The sequence below is a fragment of the Anser anser genome, assembly GCF_964211835.1.
Source record: "Anser anser genome assembly, chromosome: 13".
NCBI classification, from domain to species: Eukaryota; Metazoa; Chordata; class Aves; order Anseriformes; family Anatidae; genus Anser; species Anser anser.
This window is the reverse complement of record NC_139734.1, coordinates 6,093,748-6,118,044: the sequence shown is the minus strand read 5'-3', so window position 1 is coordinate 6,118,044 and position 24,297 is coordinate 6,093,748. Positions and strand designations below refer to the sequence as shown.

The following is a 24,297-nucleotide window of genomic DNA, read 5'->3' as shown; positions in this document are numbered from 1 at the left end:
AAGGTCAAGGTAACCTGACAGAGGGCATAAGCATCTTCTAAGAGACTCAAGAAAAAGAGCTGTGAGTGTTGTTTTACAACAGCTGCTTGGGTGATCAGTTTCAAAAGAAACATCTTAAGATGAGGATTGAGCTTCAGGTTTTAAAGACTTAATAGAAATGGGAAGCTGTTCACTGTGCAACTTTTAATAAGGCAGAAAAGCCAATTGTAACAAAATGGAAATCTTTTTAAAGAAATGCCACAGTATTCTGGTTTAGAGTTTTAAGAAGCAGTCTTCAGCGGTATAAAGGAGAAGAAACGCACTGAAATGACACTGAAGGCTTGAACCTGAAGATCTGAGAAAGCAAAGAACTGTAAAGCCAAAGAAAACAAATAAAGAAGCAAAAAAAGGCTTTAAAGTGTATCGTATCTTTTTACTGCTATGGCAATGAAAGTTCCTGGTCTTATATGTTTGTGATGCACAACAACCCAGAAATAAGAATGTACATACGAAAGATTACTGGAAAAAATAAACAAACAAAAAACCACAACAGATTACTGAAAAAAAAACGCAAAAAAAGAAACAAAAAAACATAAAATAAACCAGTGTTCCCCTTCTCCAATCCAGAAGAGTCTAAATTGTAACAAAACATTGTTTATGTTATAGCACAAAGCATCTGAGTTTAGACAGTAAAAGCCTGGCATAAAACAAAAAAACAGAACCCAATGAACAGATAAATATCTACTTTATCAATGCAAAAAAATTCCAAAATCCAAAAACTAGTGAGGAAAAGAAACAATTTAAAGGGCAACGCATGAATGAAGAAGAATAAAGAAGACAGTAAAGAACAAAACCTGCTTACGGTTATTAAATTGGCTTAGAAACAGAGGTTTCTGAAACTGTTTCCTACCAGCTGTATTTTGTTATTCTGGGTTGTGAGCGAGCTACACATCATTTACAATTACATATGAGTTTTTAAGTGACGATTTAAGTCAACAACTACCTTATTTAATTTCAGACTTTTTTTTTTAAGTGGAGGAAGCACAAGTGCTTATCAGAACTTGCACACCTACATACTACCAAACACAACTTCTTCATGAGAATCTTTTTACAAATCCTTTTCTCTAGCCCTCATCAAGTCACTGCCTAGTAAATTTTACTATGTTCTGAAAGTCATTAAAATTGCCTTTTGCTGGATCAGATTTGAGAGCAAGCTACAGACCAGAAAACAAGAAGACTTTTGTTCCTTACCTGTAATGTTTTCCCCAGACCCATACAGTGAGCAAGAATGCATCCTGAACCAGGAGACGTCTTTGTCTTTTTAACAGATTCACAACAGCAATCCCACATGAACTGAACACCTGAAAAAAAATTTGTTGAAAAATTACTTATTAATCATCCATTTTATTACGGTTCACCTGATTAGAGCAGTCACTGTAAGATCATGATAAATCTTACAAAAGCAGCGCTCAGGGTAATTATTGATTAATTTCTGTCAGATGGCTAGCATGCGAGATGAGCTTTGCCTTGAAATCAATTATATTCAACAGTTTTCACTGAAGATGTGGCAACTGGATTAAAGAGTACTACTGTGCAGACTGCAGATGGCTTCAACCTTGGGGGCAGGGAGAAAAGAGGAAATAGAACAGCAGTGGCAAATGATCCTGGTAATCTGCAAGAAGAAATTCTGTCGAGACAGATCAGATGTAAAGCTCTATGCTTAAAGAAAGAAAATTCAAATAAGAACTATGACAGCTGAAAAGGGAGAGAAAATATAATCCTAATAACAAAATGTGTTAATATGAAGGTCTGCTGGGTGATTTCTTCTTCTATGCCATGTATTTACTGGGGAATTGTATTCTACAATGCTATACTCAGCACAGATGAAGCTTCAACTATTGTGTCTGGTTCATGGCACCTCCCTTTAAGTGCTGAAATAAGCCCAGAAGATTCTTACTAACATGGAAAGATATATTATGAACTTTCTGGAATTTAGGAGAACAGAATGAGCTATGAAGAAAGCTATGATTGGTCATTCTCTTCTCCTTCTTCACTAAAAGTAGAAAACGAAAAGAAGTTGGGTTAATTTGCAGTCAGGTCATGCCAAGTACCAGAAAAAAGATTCTGGATGAGAAAGCCAGGAAAATACTGTGGGATTTCTAAATCCTCACTGAAAACTGTAAAAATCAAACAGATTGTCCTCAGCAAAATGGTTAACTTATATTTGATTCTGCCTCAGTGCAGAGAGCTGTATGATTCTAAAGACTCTTCCAACTTGAAATATCTAGGACTCTTTGCTTGCAAAATAGAACTATGTATTTATTCGTGATCTCATTTGTTCAGATCTTCCAAAATAGAACATAAAACACAATGCTTTGGTATTTGCCTGCCAAGGAGTTTCTCTTATGATTCTAATTCAGATTGCACATGACACTGTGCCAGTGTAAAAAAATAAAATTAGAAAAAAAAAGTTTTAAATCTCTTCTTACCATCTACTTGGTGTGGTTTCAGTCTGGTAACTATATTCCTGTGAACCTGCACTAATGGTTCTTTTGTTTCTTCATCTTCATCTAAAACCAGCTTAGTTGTAATGGGACATTTCAGAGGTGAAGCATCCTCTATCTCTATCACCTATAAGCAGAAACAGTACATCATAGGAATACTTTACAAGTGAATAATGCCAAGCATTTGACAAACACTAGCTTTAGCAAAAACGGATGTCATTATTTAAATAAAGAGGAACCTTTAATCCTTTACCACGCATCATCAGCTTGCTTTGGGGGATTGCTTTTTCCCACGGAAAAGTAAAGCAATAGGCAACTGGACAGCTTTCTAAAGATCTCAGTAGGCTTAAATAAAAATGCAGTGTTACCTGCAAACTACAAACTAAACTTATGGCTTACAAGTCTACATATAAGTACTTATAAAATTACTTATCAAATTAAATTGAGGTAGAAATATGACATCTTAAATGTCATCAGCAATTCAACTTCCTACCATTTTGCAATGAAAACAGAACATACCTCTCTCAACTTCTCTCTCTCCCGTTCTCTTTCTGCTATCCGTTTTCTTCTTTCTTCTTCCTCTTTAAGTGCATTTTGTGTTTCTGTTCTAAGCTTATCATCTTTAATAATCTTCCTTATTTTCTTCCTGCCTTTTCCAGGAGATTTTGAATCGTCGTTTTCTTCATCCTCAGAATTACTCTATTACAAATTAAAGTATTACCAAGAGAATTATGACATAGACCATGAAATCCTTGATTTTCAGATAAGCTCTCAGTAATTTCAATACACACTGGTAGAGTTTAGCTCATAGGACAAAAGATACTGTTTTTTGTTTGTTTGTTTTTTAAAACGGGTAGTCAACATGACAACAGAAGTGGCACCTTAACTATAATGTATTCTGAGATATTAAAGATTAACCCAGCTGTGCAAAAGCAGTACTGAAGGTACTGTTATCATATGGTATCAAATAATGACTTAATAAAGAACTGTTCTTCTGTTTTAGTGCTGCTAGATCAGCCAGCACCTACACTACATAGGAAAAGAAACTTTATTACTAGAAAAATCTTAACCTACTATGTGTCATCTTCTATATTTAATTTTTTTTAATTCCATTTACTTAAAAGTTGTTTTGCTTTTTGTTTCCAAATTAACAGGTAAACAAGGAAACGAGAAATGTGACGTGGTTTTTGCCCATTGTAGTGCTAGTTTACAAATTTTAACAGTTAACACTGAGAAAAGTTTTAACTTTTTACTGTGCTTTGTATAGAGCTGTTTGAGATACCTACACCCCTGAACAATTAGCATACAAAACAGGAACTCCTTTTCCTATTTATTAATTCAAAACACAATACAGTACCTTGTTATTGTTTTCACTTGAAGAATCCTCTTGAACCTTTATACGCCTCCGTTTCTTTTTCTGTTTGTAACTGCGCTGGTTTTCTTCTGCCTCAGCTTTCTTGGCAGATCTATAATAAAGGCAGTCTTACTGACAAACAATAATAATAGATTGCCTCATTGACAAACAATGATAAAAAAATTACACGAACTACACTGCTAATCAACAGAACATATACTTCTTTTGTGCAGTCAGGGTTTTACTTCCAAATCCTCTCCTCCCCCTCATCTTACTGGACACAAACAGTAACAGACTATTCCAGACAACTCTGAAGAAGGTCAGACTCATTAAATATCAGTTTGCTACTGCAACCCATCATTCCCCAAATGACATAATTGGCACAAAAATGCTATTTGTTTTGCTACATTTTTCCTACTGGCTTATCAAATTGCCATGTACCACATGCTGTGATGCAATTGCAAAATTCTCACATTTGCTGCAAATTTAATTAGCAGATAACAAATTTATATACAAGAAGAATCAAAGGTTTTAAGGACTGATCCAATGTCTCCAAAGTTACCAGAAGTCTTTATGTTTTACCGTCTCACTGCCTAGATGGCAGGGATGAAAAACAAAAACAAAACCCAAACACAAGGTAAGAATAGCAAAGTTTTATTTATACCTTGTTCTTGGACGCTGGTCATCTTCAGACTCGCTGACTTCTTCACTAACGGCAGATTCGTGAAACTCCGATTCATTTGAATCATCACTGCTCACTTTAAAAATGAAGTATGATTTCGTGTTGAATATTATTGCAAAGTAAGCAACATGACATTTTCTAATCATACAAAGTGTTTGAGGTCAACAAGCACTTGTAGAAGTTCATTTCAGACAGTACTGGACCCACTGAACATACCAAGAAGCAGCATCAGCAATATAAGGGGTACAGAGCAGAAAAGCTGAGTCCTGATAGCATATTAGGCCAACAAGACTAAGCTTTTTGCATGAAAATATCTAAGCATGACTTATAAGCAAACAGAATTGTATTGGAAAGCTTCAGAGACAGTGAGTGAAGAGGACAGAACATAATGGGGAACAGCGCTGAACTTAAAAAAAAAAAAAAGATGATTTTTAGTTAAATAGAAGCTTTCCTTTCAAATGTTTCAGATATCATTTTAAAATCACTCTTCACACATAATGCAGACAAACAGTTTACTAACAAGGTAGGCAATTATATTACTGTGTTTATGGCTTGAAGTTTCTTCAGGCATAGCAAGTTTAGAACTGACTCAAAATGTTAGGGGTTGACAAATTCTTTGCTCTTGCATGCAACAAGGAAAATGAGAAAGCTAAGGCAGGCAGCCCTTCAGAGTGCCATCTAGTGTTCAGCTGAAGCTCACAACATTTAAGCCAGGTGAAATTCTTTGATGACACAAGGGCCTATTAACAATCCAAGGAAAGGAGAAATCACATAAAAGGCAAGATTGATTTTCACAAGTGAGACCTACTGGGTTCCACTCTGTTATTAAAGATTAATATCATAAGACTCAACAGGATTAATCCAATTCAAAGGATACAGTAGTAAAGAGCTGTAACCTGCTGCATGCACATTTAACATTTTAAATAAAACTGTTTATCAAACAGAAAAATGAATTCAGATTTAATACATAAGGAAGCTTATGCAGAGATTAAAAATTAACAGTTTCAATTCTACATTTTGACACGCTTTGGGGTTATTTTATAGAAGTATGTTTTTGACAGAAACATTTGGATTGTGTACCTTTCCTTCTATTTCTGCGCTTCCCTTCTTTTGTGTCTTTAGGTTTCCCCTTTTTTTCTTCACCAGATTCTCCATCACTCACTGTCAGCTTGTGTCTCAGTAGTCTGTGTCTGTATCTGGGCTTCTTTGAGTCTTCTTCCTCTGAATCTGATTCGGAATTATCCTTCTCCTTTTCATTCTCTTCTGTCGGAGATAAGAGTCAGTACAACATGCACAATGGTCATTTTTTTCTTAAATTTGACAAGAATTAACATCAGAATTAATTTAGGTTAATTTCTCTGCTTTTCCAGGAAGATACAGACAACAACATAGAGTTGTTCCCTCAAACCATATTTTACATTGCCTGAGCACTTAAGTGTCTGTTGCAATGACTACATCTGTTAGCCAAATCACTCCTGTATATTTGCATATCTTACTGTTCTTCACGGAATATTCCTCACAAACCCACAGAATTTCTTAATTGACTATAAAATAAGTATTAAAAAAACAACCCACAAAGACAAAAAAATAAAACCACTTTCAGAACCGTAAAAGGGATGATAATCCTCATGATCATGTACACGGGCTTTTATTTATTTGTCTACCAGAAAGCAACATCAGTTTTTTGTTGTTGAAAATTGAAAACATTTTAATAATTTCTCAAGTGACCTTTGAAATTATGACAGGCACGACAGCACCACTTTTTTCCAGATGCGTTTGGTGCTCACCATCATCTGCTGTGTTTTCATTTTGTTTTCCAGTTTTCTTTTTTCCTTCATCCGACTCTTCATCTGAAGATGCATCCTCGTCAGAGGAAAGATTGGCTTTGATTTCTTCTAAAAGCATTTTCTTGGCAATTCTTTGAAGTAAAACAGAAAAAACTATGTATTCCATTGTTCAAGCAAATCTATGAACGATAAATGTAATCCTATACCACTCAGAACTTCACAAAAAGGTTTGAAAGCTGAACAAAAAAACGTATGATGAAAAGTCACTGTGATAAGACAGGATATAAAAGCAAAAACTCATGTTAACTAAATACATTGTGTTAACTTGCTTTTAGAAAGCAGATCTGTACCATGCTTGTTAAAAGTTAAGTACTTCACAGTAAGGCTGCAGATAGTTATAAAGCGTAGAAACAAACATTTCATTGTATTCATGGTCTATTTGCTTTATTTTTTTCATTCTCATCTCTTCTAATCTCTGCTGGGACAGGCACCTATGTGAATTCTAATCATAACAAGAAGGTGAAGATCAAATCTTAGTACTCAAATCATTTCCCCCTGTCAAGTTATCATTCTTGATTGATTCACGTCAATGGGATTCAAATGCCTTAATTTCCCGAGGCACTGAATTTACACCATTAAACAGCACTAGTTTTAAAAACAATGCAGCACTGAATGCACGTTTTAAGCACAGAGAAAGGATTGCTGCGATATGCATTAATTCACAGGTTTTAAAACATATATATTACCCTACATCTATATAATTAGCCTTCAGTTGGGTTACCATACTAAGTGTAGGACAACTCTATTGCAAAAGAGATGCTGTAGTAATGGATGCAACTCATGATGTCTGAAGATGAACAGCTAATAAGTGCCTGGGGGGAAAAAAACACACTGAATCCCTCATGTAACTACAAGCACTTGCCTTACAGTAAATACAGCAAAAAATATATATGCATGACACAAAAGAGATTTATCAATCATTATGGGACCTGAACTTTCAAGGAAAATAATAATCTTATTTCCTGTTCCACAAACTGCTCAGCTTCCCCCAGTTTCATTCATCTCAGCACAAGAATGTTTTCTGCTAATATGCAAAAAGTTACTATGGAAAATGGTTTCTTTATGTGCTCTTGTAACATTAAAAACCAAAAATCAAACAAAAAAAAATCTGTGTGAATATACATCCAAGGGAAAATATGAAATGATGTATCAAACACACAGGAAAATAGTGGACTTATCTGAGAACACTTACTTCCACAGGGAAAAGTCCTGAAAGAATGAAAGCAGGACTTCCCCATATTAATATTAGAAATATTATAATTTTCATTCTGTGGTTATCCATGTTAAATGATGTTTTTTTCCCTAGGTTAGATCTGGTCTGTCTTGCGTTTCAGAAGAATTAATGTATACTGCATGCACAACGTTCAGAATGGGAAAGTTTGTGCCAGTCAAAACAACCATTTCAAACCCATGAATCTCAGCCACCATCAAGGCTTCACTTGGAGCTGCTGGAGGAACAATGATCTCTTAAATACAGCTTCTTAGGCATTAGAAAATTAAAGTTGTTACTGTTATGGGAGGACAATAAAATCAGTTTTAAAGAATTTCGTATTTCATTTTGCAGCATGTAACATATCCCTAGAACAAAAACCTTCAAAGGGAGTTTTCCCAAGGCATCCCTCCATACACTTCTAACAGTATTTTCTGTTTTTGGCTTAGTAGTATATTCTCTGGAAAGATTTTAAGGCTCATGTATACTTAGTTGGTATTAAAAGATGGAAGTAAAATGGTTTAGTAAACAGCACAAAGCCATTTAAGATTGCTCAATGAGTCACAAACCATCCAGCATCCAAAACACCCCTCTGTGCCTCCCCCTCCTTTTTGTAGGAATGGCTTGCAAAGTAATTGAAATAGTTGATTAAAACTTTAAAATGCAGTGTTCTTGGTAAGCTTTTAATTCTACAATATATCAACAGATCACACTGTAAACCCTATGAACACTTACTGAAGTCCACAGATAAGTAACATCCTCTTCTGAAAGTTTTTGCATTAGGTCCTTCCAGAGAATTTGGAAAAGGGACTGCCTGTTTATTTTTAAAATAATCATCACAACGTGTGTATATAAGAAATTAAGACTATGTTTCTTCCATCTTTTAATGGTTTGAAGAACTTTCTGTTGAAATTGCTTGAAATGCCACCGATTGGCTTTTTCAGAAAGCTTTTTACATAAACTATCAACACCGAATTCTACTCCAGGAAATGGAGACAGAAGCAGTTTGGTCAATTTTCTCATTTAAAAACCAACAAGAATATCACCGAAGTTTTTTTTTTGGCTAGAGGATAAAAAGCAGCAAAACTAAAAAGAACTGCAAAATTTTCAAACGAAATCCTGAACGTACTGCCTAGTAACACTGTCTCTGACTAACTTCATGTCATGCTCAATTGTATTAGCAAAATTAACAAACTTTGAATGTGGATAATGATACTTACCTTTCATATAAGTCACCTTTAAAAAATCATTTATTTTTAAACAAAGATCGACTTTGGTTCTTAAGAAGAGAAGATGGGCATTTTTATTTGCTCTTTACTTCCGCGAAATGTTTAAGAAAAAAATTAACCGCAAATGCATCATTCACCAAGAAAAACCATGCATAAAATAGAGTGTCCATAAACAAAAGATGCTGCTCTTTACCTACTGATCATCCTCATAACCACCAATCATCTTGACCTCTTCCGACTGGACAGGTTTATTAGTTTCTAATTAATTATCATAATCTTGATTAAAAAGTTAATGCTTTTATACTCTGAGATACGTATTTTTAGCTAGGATAAAGATTCAACCCCTTTGAATCAAACAGAAATGGAACTGTTTGCTCAGCGAAAACACCTACATTCTCTTCAATGCTGGTATGATGTTGGGCAAAAACTGTAACACACTGTTCAGACATGTTCAGAATTTAAAAGATTCCTACTTTTTATGTAACCGCAAAACTGATAAGAATTAAACGCGTACGCAATATTAGAACCAAAGAGATTAACCCTTACAAATGCATCTGAAAAAATGACTGATGTAACAAATGGCTTAAATGATACAGAGGAAATTGAGTACTGAACTCTTTAAATTTGTTTTCAAGTTAAAATATGTCACTCAGAATAATATAGCACATTTCTATTTTAAGATGTAAAACCATTTAAAGTGACCGGGTTTCCAAGCAAGGAAATGGAATGCTCTTGATTTAACATTTGCAGGAACATCAAACTGCAAGTACCAAGAAAAAAAAAGTCATGGTAGTGTGAAAACTCCTCCCTTCCCATTCTCCCAGAGAAACCCATAAAAAACAAAAGATACTGTAATATTTAAGGATTGTGTCAAGGATTTAGAACATACTCTTGGCCAACCAGATTTGAACACTACAAAGAACATTAAATAAGAAAAAGCACAGAGCTGCGTGACCTCCAGCAAAGGACTTCAGGTAGTGAAAACACCTGCTTTTCATTCATTTCTGCCACAGTGCTACTGCGATCTTGAGCGTGTCCTGTTGCCTAGACCCACTCCATTTTTATCTAAACATATTGTAAGATTTGTAAGAAGGACATTTTTCCAATTTTACGCAGTGCCTTAAAGAACGGGGCTATAATCCCACCAGGACATATACGCCATCTCTAGAACAATAAGTATATATGTTTAATTTTATATAAATCATTATTTAAATACACTACACTTTTGGAAGAACGATACTGAAAACACAAGTTTATAAATTAATTGGTTACCATGTATTTTCTAACTTACACTAAAGGAAAATACCATTTGAAAACAAGAGGCAAATAGGAAGTTACCTAGGAGTTGCTTATTCACAGCACAGGACTACCTTAAATTACCCTTCAGACATTTCAGCAAAAATGGAATAGTAGGTGCAGCCTCTCGTGACGTGGAGTTAAGTCCACAGGATAATTTGCACCATTCTTGTTTATGAATTTTAGAGTGCCAATATGATGGACTTGTAGCTTGTCAAAAACCTTGATGAGACAATGCTACATTGTAAAATAATTTTCTTTTTAAGAGTTTAAAATATTATTTGAATGTGATGTATTATTATTACCAATTAGATATCAACTCACACGTAGTGTTCATAAATACCTACTAATTGTATGTAGAAACAAAGTTGCCCAAAATAAGCCTTTGAGGACAAAGAAGAAAAAAGCCACATCATGTGGCTAATAAAAGCCACCTTTCTTTCAACTAGAGCATTCCTGCATTAAATGGGCTGCTGGTACATTACTGAAAACTTAGATCCATTTAAAACATATTTTGGGAGATGAATGTTTGGATGGAATGTCATACATGTTTTTAAAAAGTCAAAACTGCCAAACACCTTCTTCTAAACACTGTACTGTCTTTGTTGAAACAGTCTGATTTTCAAGCTGTCAGAGTTGTATTAAATTAAATGCTTGGACAAGAAAAATGTTTTACAAAAATTTATTGCATCCATCAAATACTTAAAGGCATTCTGCATTAAATACACTATTTACTTCTTAATAAACAAAACTACTGCAAACATATTAAACAGTACCATTTGAAAGATCAGAAGGACCAGTAATAGATAATTACACAACATAAGATGAAAGCATACAGCACTGTCTGTCATATTATGACCCACTTGGATATTGCATTTTGGCAAAAATGATTTCAAGACTATTAATATTCATGTCATGCACATCCAAAGGTATGCAAATACAGAACATCTAAACTAGAGACTTGCAAACATGAAAGCTCCCACACTACAAATACCCAGTAGGTACTACATACCCTCTTTGGCCTGGAAGAAAATAGGCAACTTATCTGAATAGTAGGTAAACTATTTAAACACTTTGTGTTGAGTAAACAGTAAAACAAGCTTTTAACTTCTGGAAATTTGTTCCATCTTTTTACATTTTATCTCTCTGATTTTGGTGCTAAGTACATTGCATGCTGAATGTAAAATTAGACTGCAGTTACCAGTTAACATGTCTGAAGGTTGACAAAACTGTTCATTGACAAAATACCTCCCCGTATCATAAATATATATTCAAAATATTCCCTAAATATAAACTTAAACAAATATTCAGCTTTAAAAGAAATTACAGAAACTGATTTTTAGAACCTAATTTGATATTACTGATTTGTTCATTATCAGTTGGGTTAACTCTTCAACTAACGGTGAAGGTCTGTCAGTAACATTTGTACTGTGAACACTGAACTTTGACAAAGTGTATTGGCTTAGTTATCCACCAGAAACACTTAAGAAATAAGCAAAAAAGAAAAAAAAAATCAAAACAGGACTGAAATTAAAGCATCATTTAAAAAAAACTTGTATCACCGTTGCTTACACGTTCTGCTTATGACCCTGTGCTGTCAAGACCCTAAAGAGCATCTTTCTTTAAAAGTTAAATTGATTAAATTTGATGACTGAAACTACATCATCAGCACCATTTTGATGCCAAACTGAGGTCCGTAAAGGATATAAACCAGTGTTTGTAAAATTTACTTCAGCCATATACCAAAAGATACAACTCCGTGAAACAAAGATATCATGTTCCAAACTAGTAAGGCTCAGAAGCAGAAAAAGACTCCATCAGCAATTGTGCAAAGCTACAAAGCTGGTCCCATACATGCTATTTGGCAAAAAAAATCAGTTTCTGAAATACTGTATAAAAATTTGTTGAACAGCTCTTTAGTCTAACTACAGTAAGTTCAAAAATCAAACTCTAGCTCATAACTGATCAATACTTTATGTTGTGCATTCACTCGTTAGGAAATGAAGCTTTTACATTTTCTAGCCAGGCTAATTTTGATACCTACAATGGTATTGGTAAAATATGACATGTCTTAACAAACTAACTATATCTTACATAGATCTGTTTTTATTGAACTCAAACTGAAGCAATACATAAGCCACAAATCTGAGTACACTTATGCAAGACTAAAAATTTATATGCATACTTAGTCTCTTTGATACTCTATGCACAAGTGCTTGTAGAATCAGGTCCTTAGCTAACACATTAGTGACTTAAGTTTTTCTTTAATGGATTAAAAACTCATTTTAATTAACAGCTGAAAGTATCTGTAATACTGCTTTCTCCACAGTTTTCTCTTTATTGAGAAAAGACGTTTCAAATAAAAAAAGGTAAATTAGACAAAAGCAATAACCAAGTGCAATCTGTAAAGATCTCAGCACTGCATATTGCACAGATGCAAATTTTTACCTTCTACTCACTAGCTGAAATTCACATTTGTCAGAAGTAGGTTTTAGACCTGCCTGAATGAAAACAGTTGTCACAAAACCCACATTTTTCAATGGGAACATAAAATGGACAGTGCTGCAGTGCATTTATAACACACCCTATGCAAGGTGTGTTAGCTAACACTTCTAAATACTTTCTTTGCATTTCTGGATTTTGGCCTCTGTTTTCTGGCCCCTTGTTCAAACTTGCGGGAAGCCTGTGAGCGAGTCTTTACAAGGCAGGCAGTCCTGGTTTTTACAACCTGCTTGCTCTTCCGTTGCGCCGGTTTGCGCCCACGCCTAGGGTGTGTTATAATCTTTTTTAAGTCCTTATGGATGGAATCATACCTATTCTCAGGATCGTCATCATCATCATCTTCCTCCTCCTCCATTGGAACAGCCCTTGATTTAGGGTCTCCCTCATCTCCTGGGGGAGGAAGGGGAAACAAACAAAATAAGAAAACACTTGATACACGTAAGAGCAGCAATAAACAACACAGCACATGAACTATTATCTCCATCAAGGTATCCCATAGTAGCCAGGCTGGAACTAGAGCATCTTCAAGGTCCCTTTCAACCCAAACCATTCTGTAATTCTATGATCAAGAATTCCCATATAAAAATAGCTTGTTAACACCACAACTTTTTCACTATATAACCAAAGAGCTATCTGGACAATACAAATAAGTACTTTTATTAGTACAAGTACCTAGCTTTTCAAGTAGCCCTTTCGTCCACGTTATTTTTGCTACTACACACAACATGCTATTGTTTCCTTATTATATACTATGAATTTACTTATTGTTTTTACACTAAAACATATAAATACTGAAGACTCCAGTTACAGAACTTCATTTCTGAACTGTAAGAAGTTACTAGCTCCATTTCAGGAGCTCTGCCACTGTATTTGCAGAAGCTGAAAAGAATATATATATAGTATATAGAGTATATACTATAATGCAGAATCACTTACTAAACTTCTCACCTGCCTTGCTGCTATTAAGAATTAGCTGAGAACAATAATCCTTGCCTGTTTTTCCTTTCTATCAAAGACAATGCACATACATTTGCTGCGTATTTGTGAAGACCTATTTTGAAAAATAAATGTTATCCTTACAGTAACTATCAAAACTCAGTTGTACAACACGGTTATCATCTCGGATGGAAAGCATGTCAAAAGTAACAGCACAGGACACTGAATGCAACACAAACTGGGAAAGACTAGCACAACAGGACACCTCCTCGTTCCTCCGCACTTTCCTAGCTGAACTGAAAGAAATTCAGATAGCACACTATTTTTAGCACACTGCCAGGCCCTCCCACTTTCTTTTCTCTGATTTGCACACAAGTCAAATCTTCAGGATAGTAATATTAAGCATTCGGGAAAAAAAGAGACCTTAACATCCTAATCAACTGAGGTCCCCTTGTTCATTTCTACAGTGCATTTCTACCTGTCGGGAGCAGACCAAAATTAGGCTGCAAAAGGTTTGCTCTGAGTTGTTTCAACACACCCTTGTCCTGGAATTAGTACTACATGGTCCTGTCAGACATCTGGTTAAGAGGTGATCAGAGAAGTCCCTCAATCTCAGGCTTGGATAAATAGAAGTATCCTGCTGGTTAAAATGGATTCTAAGTCTCATTCACTCAACAACTTGAGCTTGTTCAAACACAGAAGTAAACCTGAAGTAAACTGAGAGTAAGTGCAAGCTTGCCTCCTCATAAAGCAATATAATCAAGTTGGCTTCTCATAGAACGATACAACAAACAAGGTTGGAGGAGACCTCTGAACATCATCCCCTCCAACTCCCTCCTCAACCCAGAGCTAACTGCAAAGCAAGACCAACTTTCTCTGGGCTTTGTCAAGTCTTGAGTACTTACAAGGTTGGGGATTCCAAAATTTGACAGGGCAACCACTTTCAGGCTTTGCCCATCCTCCATGTGAAGAACTTAATGTCTAATTGGAATTTTCCTTGCTGCATGCAACTTGTATCTAGCCTCTCATCCTTTCGCTGTGCATCTGGCTCAGCCTTCTCTATACCACCCATAGGGAAGTCAGAAGGCAGCAGTGAAGATTCCCCAGCTTTAGCATTGACTCTCCAGGCTAAACCACTCAGTTCCCTCTCAGACTAACTCTCCTATCAGTCATCCCACATCACCGTCTCATTTTTCTCATTTGTAAGCTGTTAACCCTCAGCCTACTTGATGATCAAGCGATGCTGAGAACTGCTGCATATAGGTTACTGTCAGAGTACAATCAATTGTGTATCTATAGGAGTGTTAGTCCATTACTATGCAAAGAGTTCACTATTTGCAATCTTCCTCAGCGGTGGTGTCATTGGGGAATTACCATTTTGGTAGCTGTCAAGGAAAATCCCTGAAAATCCCAGTACTATATGCAGAGATTCAACTGAACTTACTCCATCAGAAGATCTTGAAAAACAAGCTCAGTACGGGGCAGTATAATATGCAGATTAAGAAAGTTATTTTCCATCTGTTATTCTACAATGATGCAAAATACCATTAATCAAGCTTTGCTTTCTTACAGGGTCATAAATCCAAAGAAGCATATGAAATGCAACCGTTGCATCCTTAAAAATTAACAGCTTCCCAGAAACTAAATTGCAACATAACCCCATGAAGAAATTGGTGGGCGTCAAGTTGGTAGGAAAAAAAGAACGTGATGTTTTATGTATAAAATTTTAATTTGTCTCTCCCTAGAAAATATCCTCACAAAAATAAACTCCCTTTGCACTCAGCAGTAATACTTAGAAGTGTCTGTCTACAGAGGTTTTCCGGGAAAGCCAAAAGGCCACAATGTCCCTTCTGCTATCTTCACAAATATATTGCTGTTTTATTGGTTGTTTAGCTGCAGTTTCACCAATGACTGGAAGTATCTGAGCCAACAGTTACAGTAAAGTCACGTACAGAAAGTTCTATGAAACATCATCAGAAGCAAATAGAAAACATCTTCCCTGTCACTGTAATCAAAATAACAAAAAGATTTCTTTTTTTTTAGTTGCAAATTAATTTCCTAAAAACACCTGTGGTGTCCAGCAACATGAAAACTACCCTTCCTTTTCATGTTCTCTAAAGCCAAGCACTCAAATCCAGCAGTTCTGTATTTCTATTAATTTCCTAAAGACATTAGACATCGGTGAAGAAGCAGTTTATCTTGGCAGGAAAAAAACAATTATTACTATTAAACCTGCTATGAAAACATTAATTGGTGACACTTCTGTTAACAGGTGCTCTAATGCCCCATGGGTCTCATGAGGAACAATCTACATGGTTTTTAAGATGTATACTCTAATGCCACAAGTTTGAGTCATCTCCACTGCATAACCAAATGTCATTGCAGTTCAATAGATACCTACTTGCTTAAAGCTAGCTTCTGCTGAATGGTACTGAGGCAACCATAGAGAATAGACAGGCTTTTGAAAGCCATGCAGCAAGGAAATACCTGCTGGGATTAGACTATGACTATAGCTTCTCAAGTCTCTCCATTTCCTGAAGATATCCACTGACATCCTTTACTCCAGAAGTGACAAACAACACAATAAATTGTAATGGTGCTTCTAAAATCAGCATCAGAAAACCTAACTGGCTACAAACTTTTCAGTGTTTGCTTATGAATATTTTCACTGCTAGATTAGTAAACCGTTACCCAACTCTTACAATTTCCTCCATTCATATGTTAATAATAGGTGTAGATGAAGATCTTTGCACACCTGATGACTGACAAAATCCTGTGCCAGCAGACAGCATTAAATTTTCAGTCACTGGCATAATTTTCTGCTCATCGCTGCTTCCATCACCTGTTGAATTCTGCTCATCATTTTCTTCCTTATCAGATGAGGATGAAGAAGTGACAACAACCTTTTTTGACATTTTCTTTTTTTCTTTTAAGTTATTCTTTTTACTTTCTTTCACTGACCCTCTTTTAATCTTTTTCTTATTGTCTTCATAAGACTCCTCATCAGAAGAGGATGAGTCATTCTGTTCTTTCTTGGTGATTTTCTTTTTGTGACTTATTTTCTTCTTTTCTTTAGTTTCACTTTGGTTTTTATGCCGCACAGCATCTTCAGAAGAACTCTCCTCTTTCAGAGGAGATTTCTCAGCATCGGAAGACAAATCAATCTGTTCTCTTTTAGATACTCTCTCTCTTAAATTCCTCCTTTTCTTTTCTTTAGCCATTGTTTCATTTTTAGTTTTGTCATTTTCAGAAGAATTGCAACTTCCTTTCTCTGGGGACGACTTTTCAACATCAGAAGAGGAATCATCATGTTCTTTCTTGAAGCTTTTCTTTTTCAAATTTTCAGATTTCTTCTCTTTTCTTTCTAATCTTTTTTTGTTCTTGAATTTCTCTTTTGGTGAATCCAAATTCTGTTCTTTCTTTGCATGTTTCTCAGCACTCTCTGAAGAGGAATCTTCCTGTGCCTTTTTTTTCTTCAAATCCTTATTTTTCTTAACTTCACTTAGCTTTACACCTTTAGGAGAGCTCTCCTCTTTCTCCAGTAAAGACTTCTCAACATCAGAAGACTCATCTTGCTTTCCCTTTGCAGCTTTTTCTTCCAAGTCTGTGTTTACCTCTTCCTTAACATCCGACCCCACACTAATTTTTTTATCTTCAGAAGAATGATTAATCTGCTTCTCTGGGGATGACTTTTCAGCAGCATCATCTTCAGAAGATTTACCTCTCTGTTTCTTCAGATTTGTCTTTCTCTTGCTAACTTTCTTCCTCTGCTCTTCCTCAGAGGAATCATAGCTGTCGTCTTTTCTGGAGTATTTTTTCTTAGCTTTTTTTGCAGACTCAATTTTACTCAAGCTTTTTATCTCTTTTTCTAACTCAGAATCATAGTTTGAAGAATCTGAATAGTTCTGTCGTTTCTTTTTTGCAGCAGCAGAATTTTTGGCAGATTTGCCCCTTTTAGCATCTAAATCTGAACCAGAACTGGAACTTTTTCGTTTTCGTTTTCCATTTTCATCCTTTACTGGTTCTTTCTTCAGAACATTTAAAGGCTTCTGATCATTTGGTAGTGCTTCGCTATTGCTATCAATATCCGAAGAACTGCGACTCATCATAGCTACTTCTTTAAGAACAGCTGGCATCTCATCAGAATCTGAGCTGTTATCTAATATATCTGGCTTTTTTGATTTAGAAAGCTTATTAGGGCTAGGACCATCGACAGTACTCTCAGAAGAGTTTCTTTTATCTTTTTTCCTCCTTGGTTGTTTTGATGATTTTCTCTTACGTTTTTCATTACACGTGTCATTGCTATCTTCTTCTGAATTTGACGTTAAAGGATTCATGTCTGTTTGGCGCCTCAGAGGCGTGGTCTTCACACGGGGTGATCTCCTGAGATCAGATTCCTCTGCAGGTGAAACGGTTTCATTCTCTGTGGAACGTTCACTGCCAGCATTATGATTTTGTTTTACAGAGTCACAGTTTTCTGTTGTAGGTAATGCATCAACATCCTTACTTCCCTTCTTGAGACTGCTGTCTTCATCTTTAACTGGAGACTCCGAAAGGGAAACTGGAGTCAGTTTTACAACCAGTTCCTTTGTTCCCTTAGCTGAAGCTTTTAACTTAGTTCCACTTTTGGTATCTTTCAAAGGAGTGTTCGATTTCATATTTGAATTTAGAGTCTCGTGATCTGTTCCTGCATTTCCACTGCCTTGCTCATCTGCAGTAGTCTGAATTTCCATAGCAGATTCTAGAGTCTCAAAAATATCTTCAGGAACGGATGACGGAACAGACACTATATCCATGTCTAAAGCCTCTGTACTATTAGGTTCATACTGAGGTTCTTCATTTGTGCCAGACTTTTTCTCTTCACCAGTTGCACGTTTGTTATCTGTTCGTTCCATTGTTGGAACACTTTGATCCATTGGCTCATTGTCAGGCTGTTCTGATGCAACTTCTTCTTGCTTCTTTACAGTGTCATCCTCTTCTAATGCCGCATGTTCCTTTCCTTCATCTTTCTTCACCTCATTTTTTTCTGATCTAACATCAGTTTTTTTCTCTTTGGTATTTTTCTCTTTGATTTTAATATCCAAAGCTTGAATCTCCAGGTTCAGACCTTCTTCTAGTGCCAGGTGACATTTTTTGATGTCACCCAGCACAGATTTAAAAGCTTTTAGCTGACGAAGCTGCATAGCTGGGCTTATTTCTAAATTCTCTGCAGCCTTTTTCAAAAAGCTTACAAAGCTAGAATTCATATTTGCTGTAGTCTCAACCAGTTTTTTTGTTTTTTTAAGCATGTCTTTTGGCACCATTAGTGCTTTGTAAGAGTATGTCAGTGAACCTGAATATGAATCATCTAGTTTTTTTTCTTCACCATTGCAATTTGAATTATTTCTCTTTGGAGAAAATTTGACTGTGTGGTCGTATATTTTACTTTTTTCACTTTCTACTTTGATCTTTTTTTTGTTTTGCTGTAGTAACTGTTCCAAGTTTTCAAAGACACTGTCACAAGCAGTGACCAAGTCCAATAGAGGCTCTGGATGGCAAATATAGCAGTGCCACTGATTATTTTCATCCATTATAGTTGATAGCTCCTTTCGACCCAGATTGCGCAAAATGCACTTTTTACAGAAGGCGTTATGGCAAAAGTCACAGCAAATCAAGTTTCCACCTTCAGCACACCACCTGAAACGAGACATTAGAAATATGAAAGTCTTATCTCCATATAATCAAGGCCACATATTTGAGAAGTTTGCATATCTTTCACTACTTGATAATGAATCTACACTTTAAAAATTCAGGTGATAAACATTAAGAAAAGCATGACTGAAAAGCATTCAACTGAATTAGAAAGTCAGAATATTGAAGTGTTCAGCTAACAGTTCAAAAAGCTGAAAGGGCCAGAAATATCCAAACACTTTCAGCACCCATCTTAATCGCAAAAACAAAACTAATTGAATTTGATTTTCCACGTTCCTTATGAGAATTAAGAAAGTTTTTCTCTTTTGTTTTAGAGCAAAATAATCAGCTTAAATCTCTTTCTAGACTTAGCTGGTGTATTACTAGTGCACATACATAGGAAAAAAAATCACCTACATATAGATTGCATGGTCTTCAATGAAGACCTGAAAAGTGACTGATATGAAAGCTCACGAGCAGCACAAACTGCATAATTTTGACTGGATTACTCATTTAAATATTTGGCAGGTAGACAATAAAAATACTTCGTATCAGAAGTGGGAGATGCATCTGGAAAAATAAAGTTACTGTGTCTCACAAGGCTTAAAATGTCGTATTTTATCCCCAGCTTTGAATTAAAGTATTTGTATGGTAGATGCTATTTAGTTAAAAATGTGTTGTCTTGCAAATGTTTACTACTATATTTCTTTATACAATGTTTTCTTGTTCATTATTAAAAGCAACAGTGAAATATTTACAAAAACCCTCTTGGTAAGAAACAACTGTTAATTAAAGCTCTTTTGTACTAGTCTTTATCCGTCAATACCTTCATTAATGCAAGAGAAAGAAAACAAGAGCTGGGGGTGTTTATTCAGTATCTAGATACCTACCTACACTGTTCATCCATTCCATCTGAATCACGGCTTATGTCATCACTCATGTAATACTTGTAGCAAGTCTATAACGAAAGACAGAACAAGGAATTTTTCATTCAATCTCAAATGCACTCCAGTAAGCCATATGATTTTAACATGCAGTAGGAGCAAACCATTAAAAGCACCAAGTGAAAGGTATTCAGCATTCTACCCTTTAATGTTTGTTATTAATCTAAAAAGAAAAAAAATCATAGGTACAACAGGTCCTAAATCATGACTTATTTAGATAGCTCCAAGTTTATTTGAAAGTTATGTAACAGGCTTTTGTTTGATGGCTGCATATTTGCATATTCTAGAACATGAACTGAATGTTTGTCTTCCAATTTAGGAAAGATTTTCTGCCTACATTCTAGGGACATCAACAACACAGTAAAAAAAAACCACGTCTCCCTGATACGCTTAATCCTACATAAATTAGTTTTCAGCTCTATGTTATTTATTGATCAATCCCATAAGATTTTAAATTAAAAGGTCTTCAGTATTCATCCCGATGTTAACATCGAAGGCTTCAATTTCCAGGTGCAGATAAGCATTTTAATTGAAAAACTGGTAACAACAGGAAAATAATACAAGCAACTCAGCTAGCAGTAGCAGTGGCTTCAGGTGCTTAAGTTTTTAAACCAAATTTTCAAGTCATTTTCCAGTCATTGGTAAAGGAAGTTCTCCTAAACTTGAAGGTCTACTTCTACTTCTGGGGATTAATACAAGCTATCAGCTAAATTCTGCCCCTACACCCAGTGAATTCAGAATCCAGAAGAGACTTCCACATCTGAAGTGATGATGCCCCTTAATCTGGAATGCAGAGTTATACACCAGCCAAACACCAAAAAAGCCAACAATATAAGCTGATCTTTAGACTCTTTTGGCAGTATACTTGAAGTCAAAGGAAAATAGTCTCTGAAATAAAACTGAAAAGTCTAGGGCTTTTTACCTAAGCAGGAGGAAAGAATACATGGAAGACACAGAATATGCAGGTCAGGGACTTCCATTCCTCTCAACACATTAACGTATGGCCATGTTTAATTAAGAAAAGATAAGAAAATTCGTGGGAAACAACAAATGACATCGTTAATTAGCAGAACTCAGTCAAGAGCTGTTAGGAAACCCAACAACCTAAACAAGTTTCAAAACTGAAATGGATACTTGCGCATATCACATGAACATGTACAGTTACATATTAATGATTCTCAAGTCTTGGAACAAGAGTTAGGACTCTAATGGAGATTGAAAACAGTCATCCTGAAAGCTAATTTTCCTGAAGCATGCTTTATAAAAGAAACAAGCTAGAATAAGTAAAAGAAATGAGCCAGAACATTAGACTATATGGACATGTCTGAGACAGTATGTCAGCCGAATGCCTAACATTAATCGGGATCTGGGGGAGAAGCAGGAAGAGAGAAGGGGAATGCTAAACATGCACAAATCTTTATCTCTTTATCTTCAGAGGTATCTTTATAAATACAGAATCTCTACAGATATAGAGATATGTAATAGAGAGAGCTCTATCTCCTTGAAAATCCAAACGTAAGTCTCTGCAACAGGAGGCAAAGCCAGTTTCTTCCTCCCCTGCTCCTCATATCTTGCATTGCTGGCAACTTACAACCTAACTGAAGCCACCATAAGCTATGTAGCTGAAGACCCAGAAGTTAGCTTAGGGCTATAGACTAGATAATCATTACAGAGGTTGCCATAAATTATGACAGTCCTGGATCTGTATGTCAGGGAAACTGAGATGGCTTTGAAGCTACCTTTCTACTTGTTGCTCTGATGTTGTTTTACATACAGTGCTCTTTACCAGGAGATCCAGAATTGAATTTGTTCTTATAATACATTACAAGTAGGAGAAATTTCAGACAGACCATTTAAGATCACCAATACTCCAGTCTTAAAACTGTAAAAATAACTTACAAAGAAATCACAATGAGTTTAATTGAGGTATACAAAAATATTTTTTGTTGCTTTCTGCTTTAGTTTCCTTAATTATAACAGTTGATGACTGAAAGGTTTTTAAGCTAAAAACCAAGAACTACTCCCACAAAAATCCCACCCAAATCAACTATTATGATACTTCAAACAAAAACAAACAGTACAAACTGTAAAACTGTTTACCACATACCTTACAAATAAGAACTTTCAGTGTAGGATGTCTATAGATTGAATCCTTTTGAAAATGGTTCACCTGTTGCCCACAAGCTGTACAGCTTACAATTCCATGGAGTCCTTCCTCTATAGAGAGGATTATAAAACACACATTAATTCTTTTTATTATTTTTTTAAAAGAAATCTGTATATATCTATTTTATTTTCTTACAGTATTTTGGCCTGTTACATTCTTTACCACTCAGTGTCAGAGAGATGTTTCTGCACTGCTCACCAGTTAAAGACTGAAAGAATTTTCCTCTAATTATTATACTCCACTTGGGATCAAGATACATCTTTTCCTTTGGGAGACCTAATTTGAATTAACTGGTCATCTCCTGAGAAAACACCTAAATATGCAAGTCATCATTAAAAATCTTTCAAAGCAGCCCTGATATCCTGTATAACCTTCCTCTTTCATTCTTTAAATGGAATTTTATGAACACGGTTTGTATTATGATGGTTCTTTCCCACACAGCTTTAGTTTCTCAATGAAAAAGACTGGAAACCATTACAGAAGGCATATGTAACGCTCATAAACAATGTCTGAAAAATCTTCTTTCAGTTTTTGTTCCCTTCTTGATTTCTTGTTTTTAAAGCACAGTTTTGCTGTAATACGTATGTTCTCAACATCTTGCTGACTGTTCCAATAGTTCTGTACCACTCTGGTGCCATATATTCATTTGGTCAAGAAAGCATCCCTCGTTAATCCCTCAGCTCACTTTCAAAGGCGGTGAACTTCGGGCTGGAAGGCTTGCTCTCTGCCAGGCTATTAAACCAACTAATTAATACTATGAGACTCTTTTCTTTTCAACAGCAATGATGCTTCCAAGGAGGAAAATCATTTGAGAATGCTTATACGTTAAATTAATATGCTGTCAAAAACTTAATTTGGGATCAAGTAGACAGAGGTTTGATACACACTTAACTGCGACTTGCCATTTGCTGTCATGTTCAGTAAGTAGTACAAGGAAATTGCCTCAAATATTTAACTTAATGGTTATAGTCTGAGTACAGACTATAAATAAAAAAATAACTACTACACAGAATGAGAACCAAGCACCAATAGAACAATGTTAAGGAACTGAGTGAACATATACAGAATACAACCTACTAGCTATTAGCTCCTGAGGCACAATCTGAAATAGATTACAGTCCAGTGAGAACAGCTAATATATCCTCACAATTCAGTGAAAATCCCAGGTCTGAAATTATGAATGCAGTATTTGTTGATTTTAACTTCAATGCATGCAATCACGCATGTACTGCAGAGCTTGTAGATTTTCAAAACATCCCATATGACCTCAAAAGCTCAAGTGCCTATTCCAAATGCTGCTGGCAAATCTCAAATACACACATGCATCATATTGTACTACTCAGAAAAATAGATCACCTTCTCTTATATCAAGCAGCACAGCAGCCTACCCAGACTTTTTCAAACATCACTGTCCTTAATGGGTATAAGAAATGGAGGGAGAACAAGCTATTTGCTGTCAAGTCCCAAGTCACTTCCACCCTCTCTACAAATTTGAGCAGAAAAAATACTGCCTTCTTCCTAAAATCTGCAAGTTAGCACTAGAAAACAAAAAGATATTTTTGAGGCAAACTTTTGTAAACCACATTACTACTACAAATGATGGAGGTCTGAAGAAATGAAGCAACTATTTATTCATTAATACTGAGAAACTACTTAAAAAAAACATTCCTAACTATGAGTTTGTTAGTAAAAACACAACCATAACCATTCTGCAGACACAAAAGTTGCAAATAAGGACTGACACAATGCCTTTTAAGAGTACTGGGTAAGACCATTTGGATGCTAGAAAGGCAAGAGAGTTCCATTACTACTGATATTTCTAACATAAACTAGACACGTAACTCCTAATGAAAATGTGTAGATGCAGTCTGCAAAAAACAAGATGCATTGGCTTTTTTTCATTTTAATTTTTTTTGTTATTGTTTATGTATTCATGCTGTGCATAGAATTCAGGATGTCAAGCAGCTGGGACTACAT

General features: G+C 35.6%; 1 protein-coding gene across 5 annotated transcripts in view; it reads right to left on the bottom strand.

The window, feature by feature from the left end:
• Positions 1-24,297, bottom strand: part of ATRX (ATRX chromatin remodeler) — an 86,120-nt gene that overhangs the window by 41,839 nt on the left and 19,984 nt on the right. For 4 of the 5 annotated variants that reach the window (XM_083797059.1, XM_083797062.1, XM_083797063.1 and 1 more), the window contains 11 exons: positions 22,261-22,370; positions 20,100-20,167; positions 16,295-19,215; positions 12,915-12,993; positions 6,307-6,437; positions 5,600-5,782; positions 4,502-4,595; positions 3,841-3,949; positions 3,003-3,182; positions 2,469-2,610; positions 1,231-1,340 (listed from right to left, as the gene is read on the bottom strand). In XM_083797059.1, the coding sequence (XP_083653185.1) occupies positions 1,231-1,340; positions 2,469-2,610; positions 3,003-3,182; positions 3,841-3,949; positions 4,502-4,595; positions 5,600-5,782; positions 6,307-6,437; positions 12,915-12,993; positions 16,295-19,215; positions 20,100-20,167; positions 22,261-22,370 (4,127 nt within the window). The remainder of the gene's footprint in view (positions 1-1,230; positions 1,341-2,468; positions 2,611-3,002; positions 3,183-3,840; positions 3,950-4,501; positions 4,596-5,599; positions 5,783-6,306; positions 6,438-12,914; positions 12,994-16,294; positions 19,216-20,099; positions 20,168-22,260; positions 22,371-24,297) is intronic. The other variant, XM_083797060.1, reaches the window with a different exon arrangement.